Source organism: Podarcis cretensis, assembly GCF_951804945.1.
Source record: "Podarcis cretensis genome assembly, chromosome: 8".
NCBI lineage: Eukaryota > Metazoa > Chordata > Lepidosauria > Squamata > Lacertidae > Podarcis > Podarcis cretensis.
In genome coordinates, this window is record NC_137177.1 from 50,637,560 (window position 1) to 50,653,609 (window position 16,050).

The 16,050-nt window shown below is 50.8% G+C and overlaps 1 protein-coding gene across 7 annotated transcripts in view; it reads left to right on the forward strand.

The window, feature by feature from the left end:
* Positions 1 to 16,050, forward strand: part of PMFBP1 (polyamine modulated factor 1 binding protein 1) — an 81,120-nt gene that overhangs the window by 47,962 nt on the left and 17,108 nt on the right. For 6 of the 7 annotated variants that reach the window (XM_079986599.1, XM_079986604.1, XM_079986598.1 and 3 more), the window contains 6 exons: positions 2,875 to 3,021; positions 7,616 to 7,699; positions 7,986 to 8,132; positions 9,747 to 9,830; positions 10,151 to 10,243; positions 12,995 to 13,078. In XM_079986599.1, coding sequence (XP_079842725.1) covers positions 2,875 to 3,021; positions 7,616 to 7,699; positions 7,986 to 8,132; positions 9,747 to 9,830; positions 10,151 to 10,243; positions 12,995 to 13,078 — 639 coding nt within the window. The remainder of the gene's footprint in view (positions 1 to 2,874; positions 3,022 to 7,615; positions 7,700 to 7,985; positions 8,133 to 9,746; positions 9,831 to 10,150; positions 10,244 to 12,994; positions 13,079 to 16,050) is intronic. The other variant, XM_079986602.1, reaches the window with a different exon arrangement.

Here is a 16,050-nt window from a genome sequence, read left to right on the forward strand (position 1 = left end):
TCAATGCATTCCTCACATCCTCAGTCAACTTCCTCGTAACAGGCGGGCTTCTGCTTTGGCATGGGAGACATTAGAGAAGAATCAGAGTAGGAGAGAGGCACAGTGGGGAAGCCAAGAGGTTAGGCATTGCCTCTCAATAAGGGTAGAGGCTTGTCAGTCGGCCTCAAAGTCTTGGGCCCTTTTGCTCCAATCTGGAGCTCCAACAAGCCACTTTTTACTTCCATATGTGGAAGTGGAACAGCTGGAACTGAAGGGCCTGGTCCAACCATGAAGGCTTGAGAAAAGAAGGCAAGCAAATGAAATGCAGTCACGCCCTCAACTTCCAGGAGGAAAGATGGAAGACTAGATACCTCTTGTCGACACACTGTCGATGGGGATAATTATATGGTGATTAATGATAGCCAAACCATAAATCTTGTTTATCTCATTATCTCTGGGAAAACAGAGATAACAGGGATTAACCTCTGATACTCAGAAAGGCTGCTTTTCATGCTTTAGGACCGAGAAGTTTTTGAGGGACTCAGACAAGGGTGAGTGACTGAGAGTGGAGGAAATCATAATCTTGCCCAAACACCTCATAATAGTCCTAAGGGACATAAGGTTGGCAAAATCTACCTTTCTTTAATTATTTGTAAGACTTTTAATAAATTATGACCGAGGGAGGGGAGCTGCATTCCTCTTCCTCTCTGTGTGAGGATTTAACCCTCAGCAGCTTCTGCTTCAACGGTGCTGCAGATGTCACAATAACTTGGTTCTCAGCACAGAGAAGCATTTATTGGCAATCCCAGGAAACTGAACTCCTTTCCATCCTGTGATCCTGTGCAGGATCCTTTGAGCATGAACCATTCCACACAAAATGCCATAGGTGATTATTCCCAGCCCCCTTAAAATCAGACTTGGGACCAAATGAAACAAACAGTGATGGGTGAAAGGAGCTTTCTTTCTGCCCAGGGTGCCAACGGCCAGACTCTTCTGAGCGGGGCATGGGAGGTCTTCTTAATTTGCTCTGGTTCCAGCCTACGTACCCTGAGCTCCCAGCACAGAGCAGGTCACATGTGCAAATATGCTCACCCAGCCCTTTTGTGTGTGCTTTGCATGGAAAAAAAAGTCTGCTTGAGGAGGAGCCACCAGGAAGGGCTTTCCTCCCAAGCTTCTGCAGCTGCTTCCATTTCAGGCTCTCTTGCCCTCCATCCGCCCATGATCGGTCAGCCCAAGCCTTCACGGGAGCGCTCCTTCCCTTAACAAGCACAACAATGGCAGCTGCAACGGCCTGCCGCTGGATCTTCAAAGAGGAAATTAATTCCATCTGCAGAAGGGTCAAGTGCTGGAAAGTGCCGAGCAGTGCAGTTTGCATGGCAGGCTACAGAGGCGGCGATGCTAATAAGACTATGTTGAGAACAGCAGCCTGGCTCTGGGGAGTCCGATGAAGGCTTCTACAGATTTTGAAAGAAACAGTCTCCCACACCTAATGATGTCTGCTTTCCAATTCATTAATAATGTGGAGTGGGGAGATGGGAGGGAGAGGCAGGCCTGGCTTTGAAATATCAGAATGGGAGAAGATGGGGATTGCTCCCTCCTCTCACTAGAGGTCACAAAGCGAGAAGCAGCTGCAGCCACAGGGCCACCAGAGCTGGGAGCCAAGGACCATAGCATTGCAGGAATAGTTCCCGTGATGGGCTGCAGCAGTAGGAGTTGGAAGAGGCCTTGAAGCGCAGCCCAAACAGGCCTCGGCCTTCAGGAAGACAAGTCATCAGGTGATGCCTAATGAAGGGATTTCAACTCCAAGCAGCTTCCTCTAGGCTGCCTGGACACATTGTCTGACCTTGCTGCTTTGCATCGTTAAAATTTCCCATTCCCAGGATGGTGCTTAAAGGAATTGTCATTTTACCTTCATCTTTCCCTTTCCCAAAACCAATTGGAAATGTCGCTCCCAAAGCAGGTGTGAGCCGCTCTTCCTGGGCCAAGTGAGTTGTGAGTGAAACTGTTCTGTTTTCTTGAAAAGCGCTTCCTGGGTCCAGTGACGTGGTGCCTGATATCATCCTGGCGCTGCCAGGGGAATGGGCTATGTTCTTGGACCTCACTCTGCCTGTAATGCACAGAGCTGGGGAAGAGGACACACCCACTTGCAGCCTTCCCAGCCGCTTCCATCAGGCTGACATTTCTTGGCTTTGACATGCCTGCTGGAAATCGCTCTGTCTCCACGTGATTTTTCTGCATGGTTTCAGCAATTCCACACAAATGTTATTCCCTGCTGGAAGAGACAGTGCTGGCCGGGAAGCTCTCTGTCCCAGGTAGGAGCTCTCAAAGCAGAGAATTTGTGTCATTTTATCCCCTCCCCTGACTCGATGTAACTTAAAGGAAGATGGTGGGAGGTACTTTTATTGGGGCGGAGAGGGACGACATTCTCTGATGCACAGCTTTTTGTCCTTCCTTGGAATTTTCTAAAAGCATTATACATGTTTTTCTACTTTTTTATTTTGTAAGCTTTTGTAAACTGCACTGGGAATGCTGATTGACCATTGAAGGGTAGGGCATACATTTAGCGAATAAGTAAATGGGGAATAAAAAGAGTCCAGCGAGGTTGCCCAAGTGTGGAAACAGACTGTGAATGTCAGCAGGTGTGTTCAAGAGAAGTCTGTGTTGGAGGCCCTGGTTGGTGCCTCCCCAGCTCTGAAGTGTGGCCTGCAGGCCATTCCTGCTGCAATCTGCTAAGCTCCAGCTTCAGCCCCAAAATATCTTGGTTCCAGGGTATGTTATTGCACTGCTCCCCTTTTTGTGTCAAAAACTGGCACTGCAGAAGCACCCGACCCTCTGCCGCACCCAGAGCAGACTGCTTACCAAAATCCAGGTACATGATGGGTTTGTGCATTGCAGGTTCTGGAGAAAGCAGCTAAAATTAAAGAACTGCAAGAGACCATCACAGATCTGCAGAACGAACTCTCCCAGAAAGACTTGGAGGTGGCGTGCCATCTTCAGGAGGAGCTCCTCCTGGAGTCACAACTGAGCTCCCTGCCACAGCTGGTAAGGCTTGTGCTGCGTGTGGGGTGGGCCCGCTTGCCACTTTTGCCTGAGGTTTCTCTCTGTCCTGAGTAGTAACAGAAGAGGCACAGTTGAGGGCCACCAGTACAGTTTGAAGGCAGTAAGGCTAATCAAAAGCTTCCTCTTGTTTTAACTGGAGGGATCCTTTGTGGGTGGGTGCTGGTAACTGAGGGGCTGTAAGACGCAGGAGCTTTTCTCATGCATTTGCTTTCGAGCTTGTCTGGGGGCCATGGCCCCTTGGATCACCTTGACGAAGAATTGGTCCCTTGTTATTGACCTGGGACCTAACCTGGGATCCAAGCAGTTCCAAAGAGGCAGGAAGGAAACACAGGCAGAGTTTTCTGGCCAAGCATTGGCTGCAAAGTCTCCTCTTGGGTTGATCTCTCAGCAGGCATGTCTGGGGAGTTCTAGAAGGCTGCTCCTCAATGCAGCCTGCACTTGGTTTAGGCCAGGGGTCAGCAAACTTTTCCAGCAGGGGGACGGTCCACTGTCCCTCAAACCTTGTGGGGGGGCTGGACTGTATTTTGAAGAGAGAAAAAATGAATGAATTCCTGTGCCCCACAAATAACCCAGAGATGCATTTTAAATAAAAGCACACATTCTACTCATGTAAAAATGATGATTCCCAGACCACCCGTGGGTTGGATTTAGAAGGCGATTGGGCCGGATCTGGCCCCCGGGCCTGAATTTGCCTACCCGTGGTTTCCAGCCTTTCTCAACCTGTGGGTCCCCAGATGTTGTTGAACTACAACTCCCATCATCCCAAGCTAGCAAGGCCAGAGCTCAGGGATGATGGGAGTTGTAGACCAACAACATCTGGGGACCCACAGGTTGAGAACCGCTGGTTTAGGCTGTAATCATCCATATACTGACCAGATACAATTCACATTGTATCAGTTGGACTTTCCTCTGTTTAAACATTGTTTGGACAGAGCCAAAAACCTCTCAACATTCTCTGAGTGGGATGGGGGTGAAACTGGGGGGGAACGAGGTGTAACACAGTACAGAAAAGAAAAATACAATGAATGTCCTTTGTATACACTTGGACAATAATTCACAAAGCATTAAAGGTGGATCAGAAGGATTCTACCAGGTAGCAAAGCATCAGTGAGAGAACTCCCATCATCATCAAGCCAGCTGAGGCAATGGAAGATGAAGTCCAACAACATCTAGTGGGCTACAGGTTCCCCACCCATGGCCTTCCTGGGTGATTAATGCCCCATGGTCAGCTGCTTGCTGGGAGAGGTAGTGCTGGTGATACGTTTTTCTCAAGACAGATGCAGGCAAAGGAGACTTCTTGGCAGCTCAGGCCAAAGAGGAGGCTCGTTGGGTGCAGAAAACTCTCTGATCTGCAAGGATGGATCAGGAAAAGCCCCAGGCATCCAGGTCCCTGGTAGGATGGAATCTCAGCCCCCACCCCCACCACAGAGGAAGCAGGAGGATGGCTTCCAGGCAGGAGTGGTTTTTGTGGTCACTATTGGCATGTCCCTTCCAAGGCAATGACTCCTCCTTTCTGAGTGGGTAGAGCAGAATAAGCACACACACACACTCCACACACTCACAGACCCTCAATGTGAGTGCTGTGTGTGGTGCGCTCCTGCTGGTGCCAAGCTCTCCTTGCAGGAAACATTCTGGTGTGTGAGTGGTGAAAGAGGAGGGAGAAGCAGCCCTGGCAACCCCTGGGGGCAAGATGTTTGGCCTGGGGACTCAGCAGCTCCTCGCTCAGCCTTCTGTCCCTTTGTGTCTGCTACTCCTGCTCCTCCCCTCTCCTTGGCTTGTTATTTTTCTTTTGACCACTCTTCTCTGCTCCCAGGTCAAGGGCTTGCCCTGTTACAAGAGAAAACTTAGCCGAAAAATTAAGAGGTTTAATCAAAGCTTCTCTAGGCAGCACGAACAATCAGAAAACACTGAACTGGACAAAGTTAACTGCCATTCAGAGGGAAACAGCCAGGGCTTTGCAGTTTCCTGAACAAAGGACTCGGAGACTGAGCCAGAGTTGTGAATGGAAGTGCCAGGAAAAGCAGGCGGGGGAGCCATGCAGCACCGTTTCCCTGTACAACTCACACGCCGGCCATTTTCCTTTCAGTGACAACGTGGAGAGAGGCAGGGAGGTGTCCACAAAGCCAGCTCCCCTCCCCACCCACAAAGGGAACAGATTTTTCTGTCTGAGAAAACGGCTAATATTTCAGGCTTAAAGGAGGGAAAGGAAGCCCTGGTCTCTCCTGAGGCATCCTTTGTGCAGAGGGGTGGGGAATGTATGTGCTTGATTGTGGGCATTACCACTGCTGCTTTCCTCCCAGACTGAGTGCAACCTGCTACACCCAACCCAGCTGGCCTCTGCCTACTGAACCTGTAAAGCAGAGCCACCCAGCTCTTCTTGACCCGTTAGGAAGCCATTGTTGTGCTTTCTCTCTGCATGTATATGTGGCAAAAGAGATCCAGAGAAAGGAGAAGGTTGGAAGCGGACAGCTAGAATAGGAGTGGCCAAGGATCAGGCCAAGGAGTAGAGGGGAGGGAGAGGCAAAGGCAGGATCTGCCTGATCTTTGCCACGTGGCAGAGAGAGGGTGAGGAGGCAGGGCTGATGTTCTCCCCACTCCTTTGGCACATGGAAGGTGCGCCTCTTTGCCAGCCTGGCAGCCTCCTCCAGCTGGGGAAGGTGCTGGCTCTCTGCTCACTGGGGGTTCTCCAAGGCCCCCCAGGTTTGTGTGTGCACATGGGCTGATGAACAAAGAAGGCAAGGTCCTGGTGGAGCAAACTGGCAGCATCTCCCCTCAGCCTGCTTGTCACCACTGGGATCCACGTTTCTGCATTGTGGCTGCTGCTGCCGACTGGCCCTGTGTGCAGAGCTTGGAAGGAAGGAGGGTGTGCACGCGTACCTTGCAAGGCAAGGAGCAGCCATGTGCGCAAGGGAGCCATGGGTACGGTTTCAGCTTGGCTAAACAATTAAACTCTCAGAGCCGAGGGAGGAGCAGTAGGGCCATGATTTTCTTTTCTTTTGCAGTAATTGCCTCAGCAATCAGCTTTGATCATTCAGGAGCAGAAGAGACGTGTTGCAAGTTGACATCCGCGGTTTTAATGCAGCCATTTGCATACAGGCGCAGAGCAGAGCACACGGCTTTCTGTGGCGTCTTTGACCTGAAACCGCAGCAGCTTCATAGACACCTCATTTAATTTAATATTTCGCCTCCACTGCAGAAGCCATTGGGGATGGGGGTGGGGCGGATAATCTGGCTCTTGCTTTCCCTGCAAATGTCTCCAGAAATGACATGAAAGTAATTGCTTCTGTACAGAACAGAAAGGAAAAGAAAAGAAATAGCAGAGTAGATTCTGCTTAAATAGGATGGGGATTCGCCCCAAAGATGCTGCCACCTTCTTTACAGCAGGAGAATGGATGCATGTGTGGGGAGCTGGGGACAAGTGGGGAGAGAGAGAGATGACCCAGACTACTTGTCAGGAGGAGGCATCTTCTGTACTGCCATGGCTGAGACAGCCTTTCGCCCCACCCTGGGGGTGGGGAACTTCCTTGCTCCTGACGGTCTGGAGGCTGCCAACCACTCTACCCCTGTTGTGGATGGAGAATCCTGAGGGACATTAAATGGATGGTTTCTCTGCCAGGCAAGACTGACCAGGCCAGAGGCTCAGGTGACTCACTGTGGCCAGTGAGATGCCCCATTGGGAAGCCCACAAGCAAGACATGAATGCTCTTGCCCTCCCTTGCAACCCATATCACCGCCTGGCCTCTGAGCCACCTTGGCTCATGGCCATGGACAGACCTCTCCCCCTTGTAAAGTCACAAAATGGGTGGGAGCTAATTCCTTTGTTCTGTTTGCATCTAGGCAGTGACCCTGTGGCTTTTTCTCTTCCCTGGGCAGCTACTGTGCCCCAGCAGCTGGGTCCTTTGAGAACTGCCTCTCCTCATCCAGATCCACCAAGCACCTGAAACTAGAGCTAAAGATCTTTGGCCATCAGCACAGCACAGCCACCACCCCAAGACAACAGGGCCCGGGTGATTCTGACTCCTCAGAGGCTGGGGAGGTTCAGGGTGCCCATTTGATGTGGCAACTCAAGCTTGGAGTTCTTTGAACTTCTGCAACCCTGTCCAGCCCCTTCTTGGGTGTTTTTCACCTTTCAGGGACCACCTGGCAAGCCCTCTGGCATGGGGTGGGGGTGGAGAGGCCAGAGCAGCACCATTATCCCCACCACTATGCTGCTCTAAGGTATGGAGAGGGTTAGGCCTGGCACTGCTGCAGCTTGTCTAGCTTCCTCCAGACAACTGCCCCAGAAGCCAGGACACCGTGCTCACCAGCTCCGGTGGCAGGACTGTCACAGCATTGGCTGATGCCCACTTGGCACATTGCCAGGTCCTCCAGGCTTCCTCCTCACACCACTTGGCCTGTGCCTCCACTCTGTCCTGTCTGGGGTATCTCCCCCTCCCTTCCCAAGGCTTTTGGGGCTGCAGCAGCACAAGCCGCTCTAGCAGATCAATACCCTGAGTCTTGTCGTCTTCTCCCTGCTTATTGGTTGACATTCGCAATCCTCTCTTCCTCCCTCCCTTCCTGTATAAACCCCTTTCAGCTGGAGCAGCAAGCCGCAGAGACCCTGAGGCTTCGGAGCCAGCTCCTGCTTGGGCAGGATGAGAGAGACAGCCTGGCAGACAAGGTACCTGAGACCCCTCTCTCCCCTCTCTCACGTGGCGGCTGCACAGAGGCAACAGGAAGGTGTCTTAGCTTCGTGCCCTCCTTGGGCCCCGGCAGAACTCCTGGCCTGCTAATATTGGTTCCCCCCATCCCCACAGGCAGGCAAGCAAGCAGCGCTTCCCTTTCCCACCTGCCCACCCAAGGTCTGTGCTTTATGCTGTTTTGTTAAAGCCCCTTTAATACTAATTGATTTCTCTCTCCCCCCCCCCCCCCAATTTCTTCCCTTTCTTCCCTGGGCGGGTCAATAGCTGGATGCTCAGGAGCAGAAGATCTATGAGTTGCAGAGCAAGCAGAGAGAGGCACAGGCAGAGCTGGAACAGAGCTGCATCCGAGTCCTCCAGTTGGAGCGAGAGCTGGAGGCCAGCAAGCAGCAGCAGGAGGGATCCCAGAACCAGGTACGGGAGTGCCAGGGAGGAGGAGGAGGAGGAGGAGGAGGAGGAGGAGGAGAGGGAAGCCAGCCAGGGCAGCAGCAGGAAGAGGAGGGGAAAGCTGCTGCCGCCGCTGCTGCTTGGCTGGGTCTAGCCAGCCTCTTGTTGAGGCTGCTGTAATGGAGCAGATGTTCGGTATATTGATCTCCTCTTCCTCCTCCTTGCTGAGCTTGCAGTGAGGTGACTGGAAGAGAGAGAAACCATGGCAGAATGAAGAGGGCGGACTGTCAGGTGCCTGGATCTGGGCTCCCCAAATGGGTATTATCTGGTGGAGACAGCCTTGGTGCCAGCCTTCCAAGTGCCCCCCTCATCCTCCCTGGCAGCATCTCCTTCCTGCCACTGGCTGTGCCGCCCTATAGATCTGCGTGGAGGAGGAGGAGAAAGAGAAATGCCCCTGGAGGAGCCTCAGTCATGGCTGCTACTCTTGTGGACTCCGTTAAAAAGCTGGGCTGGGATTCTGCCCTCCAGGCCAAGGGACGTATTGGCACCTTTAGGTTTTGTCTCCAGAAGCTTGAGGGTGTTGGCAGCTGGGGTGGCCTCCTGCTCTGGAGTGTGGATAGTGGATCTGGGCTTGGAGTGTGCCCCATATAGCAGGTGTGTGTCCACAGGGGAGCTGCTTGAATTGCACGTTCCTCACTTGCCTTTCCCCCCTGGCAGCAGAGTTAAATATTTTTCCTTTGTTGCCGGGGGGGGGGGGAATCTGCTGCCCCTGGATGAGGGCCTGGTGGAGCTCCCAGGCTCTGTCTTGTGTTTGACCTGAGACGGCGGATGCTCAATCATGCAGGGGAGGTGTCGGAGTCTTGACCCCTGGCTTTTGGCTGCAGTAAATCAGGTGCATATGGTTCCTGTCCCTTTTCCTTTTCTGGACAAGTCAGCTCTGGCTTTCTGCAAAGGAAAGGTGGGTGCTGTTCTCAGGTGCTGGCTCTCCTCCCTCGCCACCTCTGGGTTTAGAAGGCTGCATTGGAAAAATTATTGAGCTTAGGGATGTCAGCCCGTATTTATAGCTGCTTGTTTGATGCCCTGGGGGCCCTTTTGTGACCGGCACTGCTTGCATGGTACTGTTCCTGCCCTGAGTACTTTTAACGGATATGCTCTTCAACTGCTGCCTGATGGGTCTTCTGGTTTCCAAAGTCCCCACGTATCTATTATGTTGTGGCCGGAATCTGCAGAACAGCATCATAGGTGCCTGTTGGCTTCCCAGGAGGTGGTCCCCTGTGAAATGTGGAGAGCACAGGGCACAGAGTGCACACCAGGCACTAACCAGTGGCTGAAGCAAAGCCTCCTTCCCTCAGTGTTTGTATAATCAACATTCAAAGGCTAGAACATGGCAAGTTCAACCACCACAATGGTCACCGCAAGTATATCTGGAAGCGTGCTCCTGGGGGTGGGGGAGCTGCGGTTGTCCCCTACTGTCATAGGCAAGGTGAGGTGGGAAAAGTTGTGGCATTGCCTGGTATATTATGGAGTAGAGTCCAGCCAGAGTGGGTGGAGTTTTCCACCTGTTCCCCTTTCACTAGCCTTTACACAGGAATAGTCCTGCAACTAACGTATGTCGCTGTGTGTGTGTTCCATCTTGGACAGTTCAGCGAGTTTCGAAGGCAGCTGGCCCAAGCAGAAGGTGAGAATGAGGTGCTGAGAGCCCACAAGCTGGAGCAGATGTTGGAGGTGAGCAAACATCAGGCAGGATGCCAGCCAGCAGCACAGCTGGCCGTCTGACCCCCACATTCCCTTTCATCCCTCCTCTGACCCCTGACAAGAGCCAAGGTTGCGTTTGAGAGGAGGAGGAACAGAATGAAAGCTCCTTCTCAGCTGAGGTTGTAGCTGATTCCTCTGGGCTTTTCCTTCCTTCCTCCCTCCCACAGGAAACCCTCAAAGCTCACCCCCCCCCCCCCCGTGAGTTCTCTGGAGTGCATTAGGGGACAGGCACAGGAGGGGCCTGGGGGTGATGGAGGGTCCCTCTAATCCACCACCTGCTTCCCTACCAGATTGAGAAACTGGCATCCTGCCTCAAAGATTGCGAAAGGAGTCCGTGCTTGGAGACAGAAACAGCCCAGAGGAGCGGCAAGGAGAAGGCGCTGGTAGGTTTGGTAGGTTTGACTAGACAACAGGTAAACTTCTGATATATAGATGGTACATGACCCCAGTCAAACTTGCAAAAATATACCACTTGTCTGATAATAAGTGTTGGAAATGTAAGGAAAATTAAGGAACGTTCTTTCACCTTTGGTGGACCTGTCCTAAGGTGAAGGTCTTCTGGGAAATGATATATAATGAGCTGAAAAAGGTATTTAAGTATACCTTCCTTAAGAAACCAGAGGCCTTCCTTTTGGGTATTGTCGGCCAAGGGGTGTTAAAGAAAGACCGAACTTTTTTCATGTATGCAACAACAGCAGCAAGGATACTTATTGCTAAACACTGGAAAACCCAAGATCTACCCACACTGGAAGAATGGCAGATGCAACTGATGAACTACATGGAACTGGCTGAGATGACTGGCAGAATCCGAGACCTGGGAGAAGAAATCGTTGAAGAGGACTGGAAAAAATTTAAGCTTTATCTGCAAAAATATTGTAAACTATATGAATGTTAAGCAGGATGCTTGATTTTAGACAAATTGGCACCATCAAAATAGATGAAGTAAATCATGAAGATAATTTAAATATAAGATGAAAAACCTATTTATTTATTTTTAGATAATTATTAGGCTAAATTAAATTTTCTTTTGTAAGGATTGGAATAAACGTATCTAAAATTTGAAATATATTCGAAATTTGACAGTAAGGATGGAGATAAGGGTGCTTCCAGGTACACAGCCCAAAGTGGAACCGCTGCTGCTTACAAAGCAGAGCCCTCCAGAGAAGCCCCTTGGGAAAATGAGCTGGGATTCCAGTGCATGTTTCCTTTGCTGCTGCTTGAGCCCAGCATCCAGTCATAGAGCCATGGCAGGAAGGCAGCCTCTCCGCATCCAGGGGAAGGCAGAGCTGCCAACTGCAGGTCTCCTCTTGGGGCAGAACAAAAGTGCTGTTTCTTTCTTCCTTCAGGCATTTCTCTCAGTATCATAAAGTACCTGGCTGGGTTTTTTAATGCTGCTTCAGTCAAAGGCCCTTTAGTTTTGTGTGCTGGGGTGGGGAGCAGTAGTTGCAAAGCCTGCCTATGACTCTTTGAGCCCCCCTACCCCACCCACTGATTAATTACAGAGAGGGGAGATTTTCAAAGGCAGGACCCTGGAGCAGGACAGGGCCAAAGGCAGGAGAGGGTCAGAGGAGGCTGCCTGTGAACCAGGCTTTTGCCTGCCCATCACAGAGGTGGACTGCTCTCCCTTAGGAGGTTGGGTTCTCTCCTTCATTGCAGGTGTTTAGGCAGAGGTTGGATGACCATCTGTCCTGGTTGCTTTAGCTGAGATTCCTGCATTGCAGGGGGTTCGACTAGATGACCCTTGGGATCCCTTCCAACTCTGTGATTCTACGTGGTGGATAAGAAAGAGAGTTCTGCATGTTTCATGATGTCTCTTGTGAAACTGACTCTTCTCTTTGCATGTTTTTCTCCAAATCAGCTTTGGTAGATATTCCAAGTGCAAAAGTGTGTTTTGAGAAAAATAATAGTTTCTATTTATTGCTCTACTTTCATAATTTTGCAATGCCACCCACCAAATTTCTTGTCTAAATGTTTTTGCCTTTTCTCATCTAGAGAAGCACTTCAGCTTCCTGATCCTTTTCGTTTCCCTCTCTGCACATTTCCTTTTTGGAATTGGTGGCTAGAGCCACCAGCTATATTCTAGTTATTGGCCCCCTATGGATGCTATGCTGTCAATACGAAACTTTCTCTTTGATAGCCCTGCCACCATTTTCACTGGCCCAGCACCCAGAGTTTCTTTTTTTCAGGGGTGCTTTCCATTGGAGCCTGCAGAACTCTTTCTGGGGTAGACAATTTATGTATTTTTTTTCCTCCTATGTGAGTCACTGTGTTATACTAAATGTCACCTGCTGATCAGTTGGAGGGATTTGTGTCAAGCACTTTCCAGGCTTCTTGGGATTTCACAGCCCGTTATAAACCTGCTGACTTCGTTCTTCACCACTGACTCCAGATCATTTATGAATTGTTACACAGCTCTAGTCCCAATATAATATGTGAGGAGACTTTTGGCTTGATTCCATTCTTCATGAAATTCCTCTTGTTTTTCATTCTCATTACTATATGATCTAAACAAGAGGATTTTGTCCTCCAGCCCCATGACCCATCTTGGTAAGCAACTTCATCAAAGGCCTTTTGAAACAGGTACACTGTGCGCTATGGTTGAAAGGTGCTTGAAGCAGGTATACTCTTTGCACAAGCAATGCTGATCATTTCTTGGCAAGGCTTGTTCTTCCACATGGTTTTATTGCCAGCCTCACCATGCTCCCCCAACTTTACCTGGGACAGAGGCCAGGCTTACAGCTCTGCAAGTTCCTCACCCCTTTTTTTCCAAAATTGGTATTACTTTGGCTACCTTCCAGTCCTCTTGCCACAAGGTTGATTTTCAGTGAGAAGTTACATATTTTGCTAATATTCCAACAATGGTGCATTTCCCATTCTTTTGTTCCTCTTACCTCCTCCTCCGCCGCCTCCTGCTTTTCATGGCTTCCTGGCTTTAATCAGGATGCGACTGGGCACCTTACATATTTTTGTTTAGCAGAATGACAGGATACAAAAAAAGTAATAGCAACTGTGATGTGTGTAAATCTGGAATCATGAAGGGCAGAGGAGGCTCTTGAGGGGCTTCACTTGCCCTCGCTGCTCCCAGGGGGAATGTGAGCCTCTTTACCAGCTGTGTGTCTGGTCTTTTCTTTCAGACAGAAAGAGCAACAGCTCGGCTGGCGGCACCAGAAGCGGAAGCAGTTACCTGGAGGAGCAAATACAGCTTGGCCCTCTCAGAGGTACTGTGGAGGCAAAAGGTTGTGAAGGGCTGGGGTGAGAAAAGGACGCTCCAAGAGCTGCCAGCTTGTCTACTAGTATCAGCTCTCCCTGATGCTTGCTTTCAGTAAGGCATGAGAAGAAAGGAGTTCTTCAGAGAGGCAGGTAGGGGCTAGCCTGATCACTAGGAGGCCATGGAGTTGCCCTTCAGGGTTGGAAGGCTGCTTGAGCAGCTACTCTTTTGCCTTCCTGCCTGCCTTCCACCACATGGTCATGGTCCTCACAGCACCAGAAGCATTGAGCTGGGGTTATGTGGTGCATCAGTCAGTCTGACAGAAGGAGGGAGTCGAAATGTCCGGCACTGAACACATCTGGCTTGCCATGCCTGGACTGCTGGAGTTGCTCAGTTCCCCACCCTCCCTCCCTCCTCCTGTCTTTGAGCACCAGCCAGAGGGTGTGTCGCTGTGACTGCTCAAGGCATGCACTTGCAGCCAGTGTGGCATGGCAGAGGTGTGTACATGCCTGCATTCAGAACTGCCTGCTGTTTCCTGCAAAAACAGAGGTGCCAAGTGTGAGTTTTGACTGCTTCCCCAGTCAAGGTTTCCTTGAAGCTCCACAACCCTGGGAAGGAGGGAGGGCAATGGGACAGGCAAGTGCTGGGCTTCTACCAGGAGGTCCAGTGGCTGAGAGGACGAGCCCTGTTTTGTCTTCTGCCTCTGGTGAGGAGACTCTGCTCTAGGTGGGAATGGAGCTGCGGATGGCTGCCTTTTATTCTGTGCCTGTCAGCTGCTGAATTTGCAGGGAGCAACTTGCCGTCTTTTCTTTCTGGCTTTTGAGAATCCACAGATATGGGGCAGCATTGCCTCTTTCCCCCTCTCCCCACAGCATCCCTGGGAGGGTGTGTGTGTCAGAATCTGTGTGTGTGTTTAATTCCCTGCTTTCAGAGGAACACAACTAGCAAATGATGGGATCTTTGACAGAACAAAGGTATTTTTGAGGGCTCTGTAATAGACACTGTTAATGCGTCCCGTCCCTCATTGTCTGCTGTCTGATCCCATCCCTCTGCCAGACAGTCACTGCGGGATGAGTCACTTCTCATGTCTGGAAATCAAGGTGAATTTTCAAAAAGCTGCCATTTTGAAATTATGCAGTAGATGCGGTGGGGTGTGGGGGAACGGCAGAGGCAGAGCTTGCAAAGGCTGAGGGAGACCCCTGCTGTCCTTTTCAGGAACTCCAATCCTCCCACCCCCAGCATTGCCAATGTGCAGGAAAGGACAGGCAAGAGTTGTATTAATTACTAACTGCAGCCAAAATGGAGGCAGCTACACACAGGTTCCCATTGCTTTTATAACTCTTGGCCAGGGGTGGGTGAGATGTCTACATCACCGGCTGCATCAAACAGGGGCCCTTGCTAGGAAGATTTTTTGCTCCACAGGGCTTCCTGCCACCCTCCACCGCTGTAGCTGGGCCCTGAAAATGTTCTCCAGACACCAGCCAGAAGCGAGCAAAGAGCACCAGAGGCAATGAGGGAGTATAGGTGTGTGGTTGTGGTTGTGCTCACAGCCCCTTAAACTTCTTTCTAATCTTACTTCATTCTTTCCACCCCCACCCCCAGTGGCCTGAGTCTCAAGCACCCCTTAGTATTGGATTTAGTAATAAATAGCAGTTCTTTGGCCCTTCAGTGCTAAGCTGCCAGCACTCTGGGCCAGCCATGGTGGTCCTCAGTGTAAGGCAGGAGGGCGCTGAGATCTGTGCTCAGGGCTTCTCTGAAATGACACTGCTGACTCTTTCCTTAGGAAATGCTACCTGCTCATTCCTCCCGTCCACCTCTTCTCTTGGTGCATTAAGATGGAGCAAGACTTTCACCACAGGATGAAATCTCACCCGGCTTAATTCTGTTGTCTAGATGTTTGCCTTGTACTTTCTGGATTCCTTCTCAGTTTTCTTTTGTTAAAAAAAGAAAAATGGGTGCTGTGTTTGGCTGTCTTCCAGTCCCATTCACCTTTTGGGCTGATGCCACCTGACCCCAGTGATCTGTTGCGAAGTGTATGCTTAATTAGATAATTCGTTCTAATTCCTTTTTGAGTTTAATGTCACCTCTTCAAATACTCCTTCAGTGGAGACTCTTCTGCCATTTTCTTCCTTTTTCATTGTCCTTCTCTAACACTCTGCCTGCCTCTCTGGCAGCTGCCTGACTTTTGAAGTACAGAAATGACTTCAGCATCCACTCTTCTCTTCTTCTTGCTTTGGGTACTTGGGGGTGGCTGCCAGTCCTGGGTTGGGGTGGGTGAGAGGGCCATTCTGTCTTCCTTGGCACTCGATCAAGCCTCTCCCTGGCACAAGCAGCTTGCTCCTCCTTCTGCTGATGCTTCCTGAATTCTTTAAACTTTGCAAGAGCCTCTGAAGCCTCAGGTCAGGCTGCAGTCCCGAGATGGGCAGGAAAATGCCTCCTCTAGCCTGTGCAAGGGCTATGGCCAAGGGCCAGAGTGTAGAACTGAGTTTAAGGACAAGTTGCCTCCCTTCCTTCTTCTCTGACTTGCGTACCAAGTCAGCCAACAACTTCATGGTGTGCCATCCCAAGGCCCATGGGGTGCCCAGAGGATCATGTATTGCTCTAGACTGCATGGGAGTTGCTGTACCAGGGCTGGTCTCCCACTTCCTGCATCAAGCAGTCTTTGGGGTTGGAGACCTCTGAGACTTGTTTTACAGATCTTCCAGTAACTGACTTCCAGGAGAGCTGGGAGGGGCCTGAGTGCAGGACAGAGACTCTTTCTGTTCATGTTGCTGGGGGAATTGGAACATGTGTTGCAGCCCAAAGGGCTGGGAACCCCCTTCCCTCCATGCTGTGTGGTGGGCAGCTGGTATCTCTGCTCAAATCAGCCCCTGATAGCTACCATCTTTGGGGGGGGGTTGCTCTCCACCAGCCAAGCCTGATTCTTGCTGCCCTTCCCCATCTCTGCCCATCAGCCCCTCAGATGGACTAAAATCTGGCCGG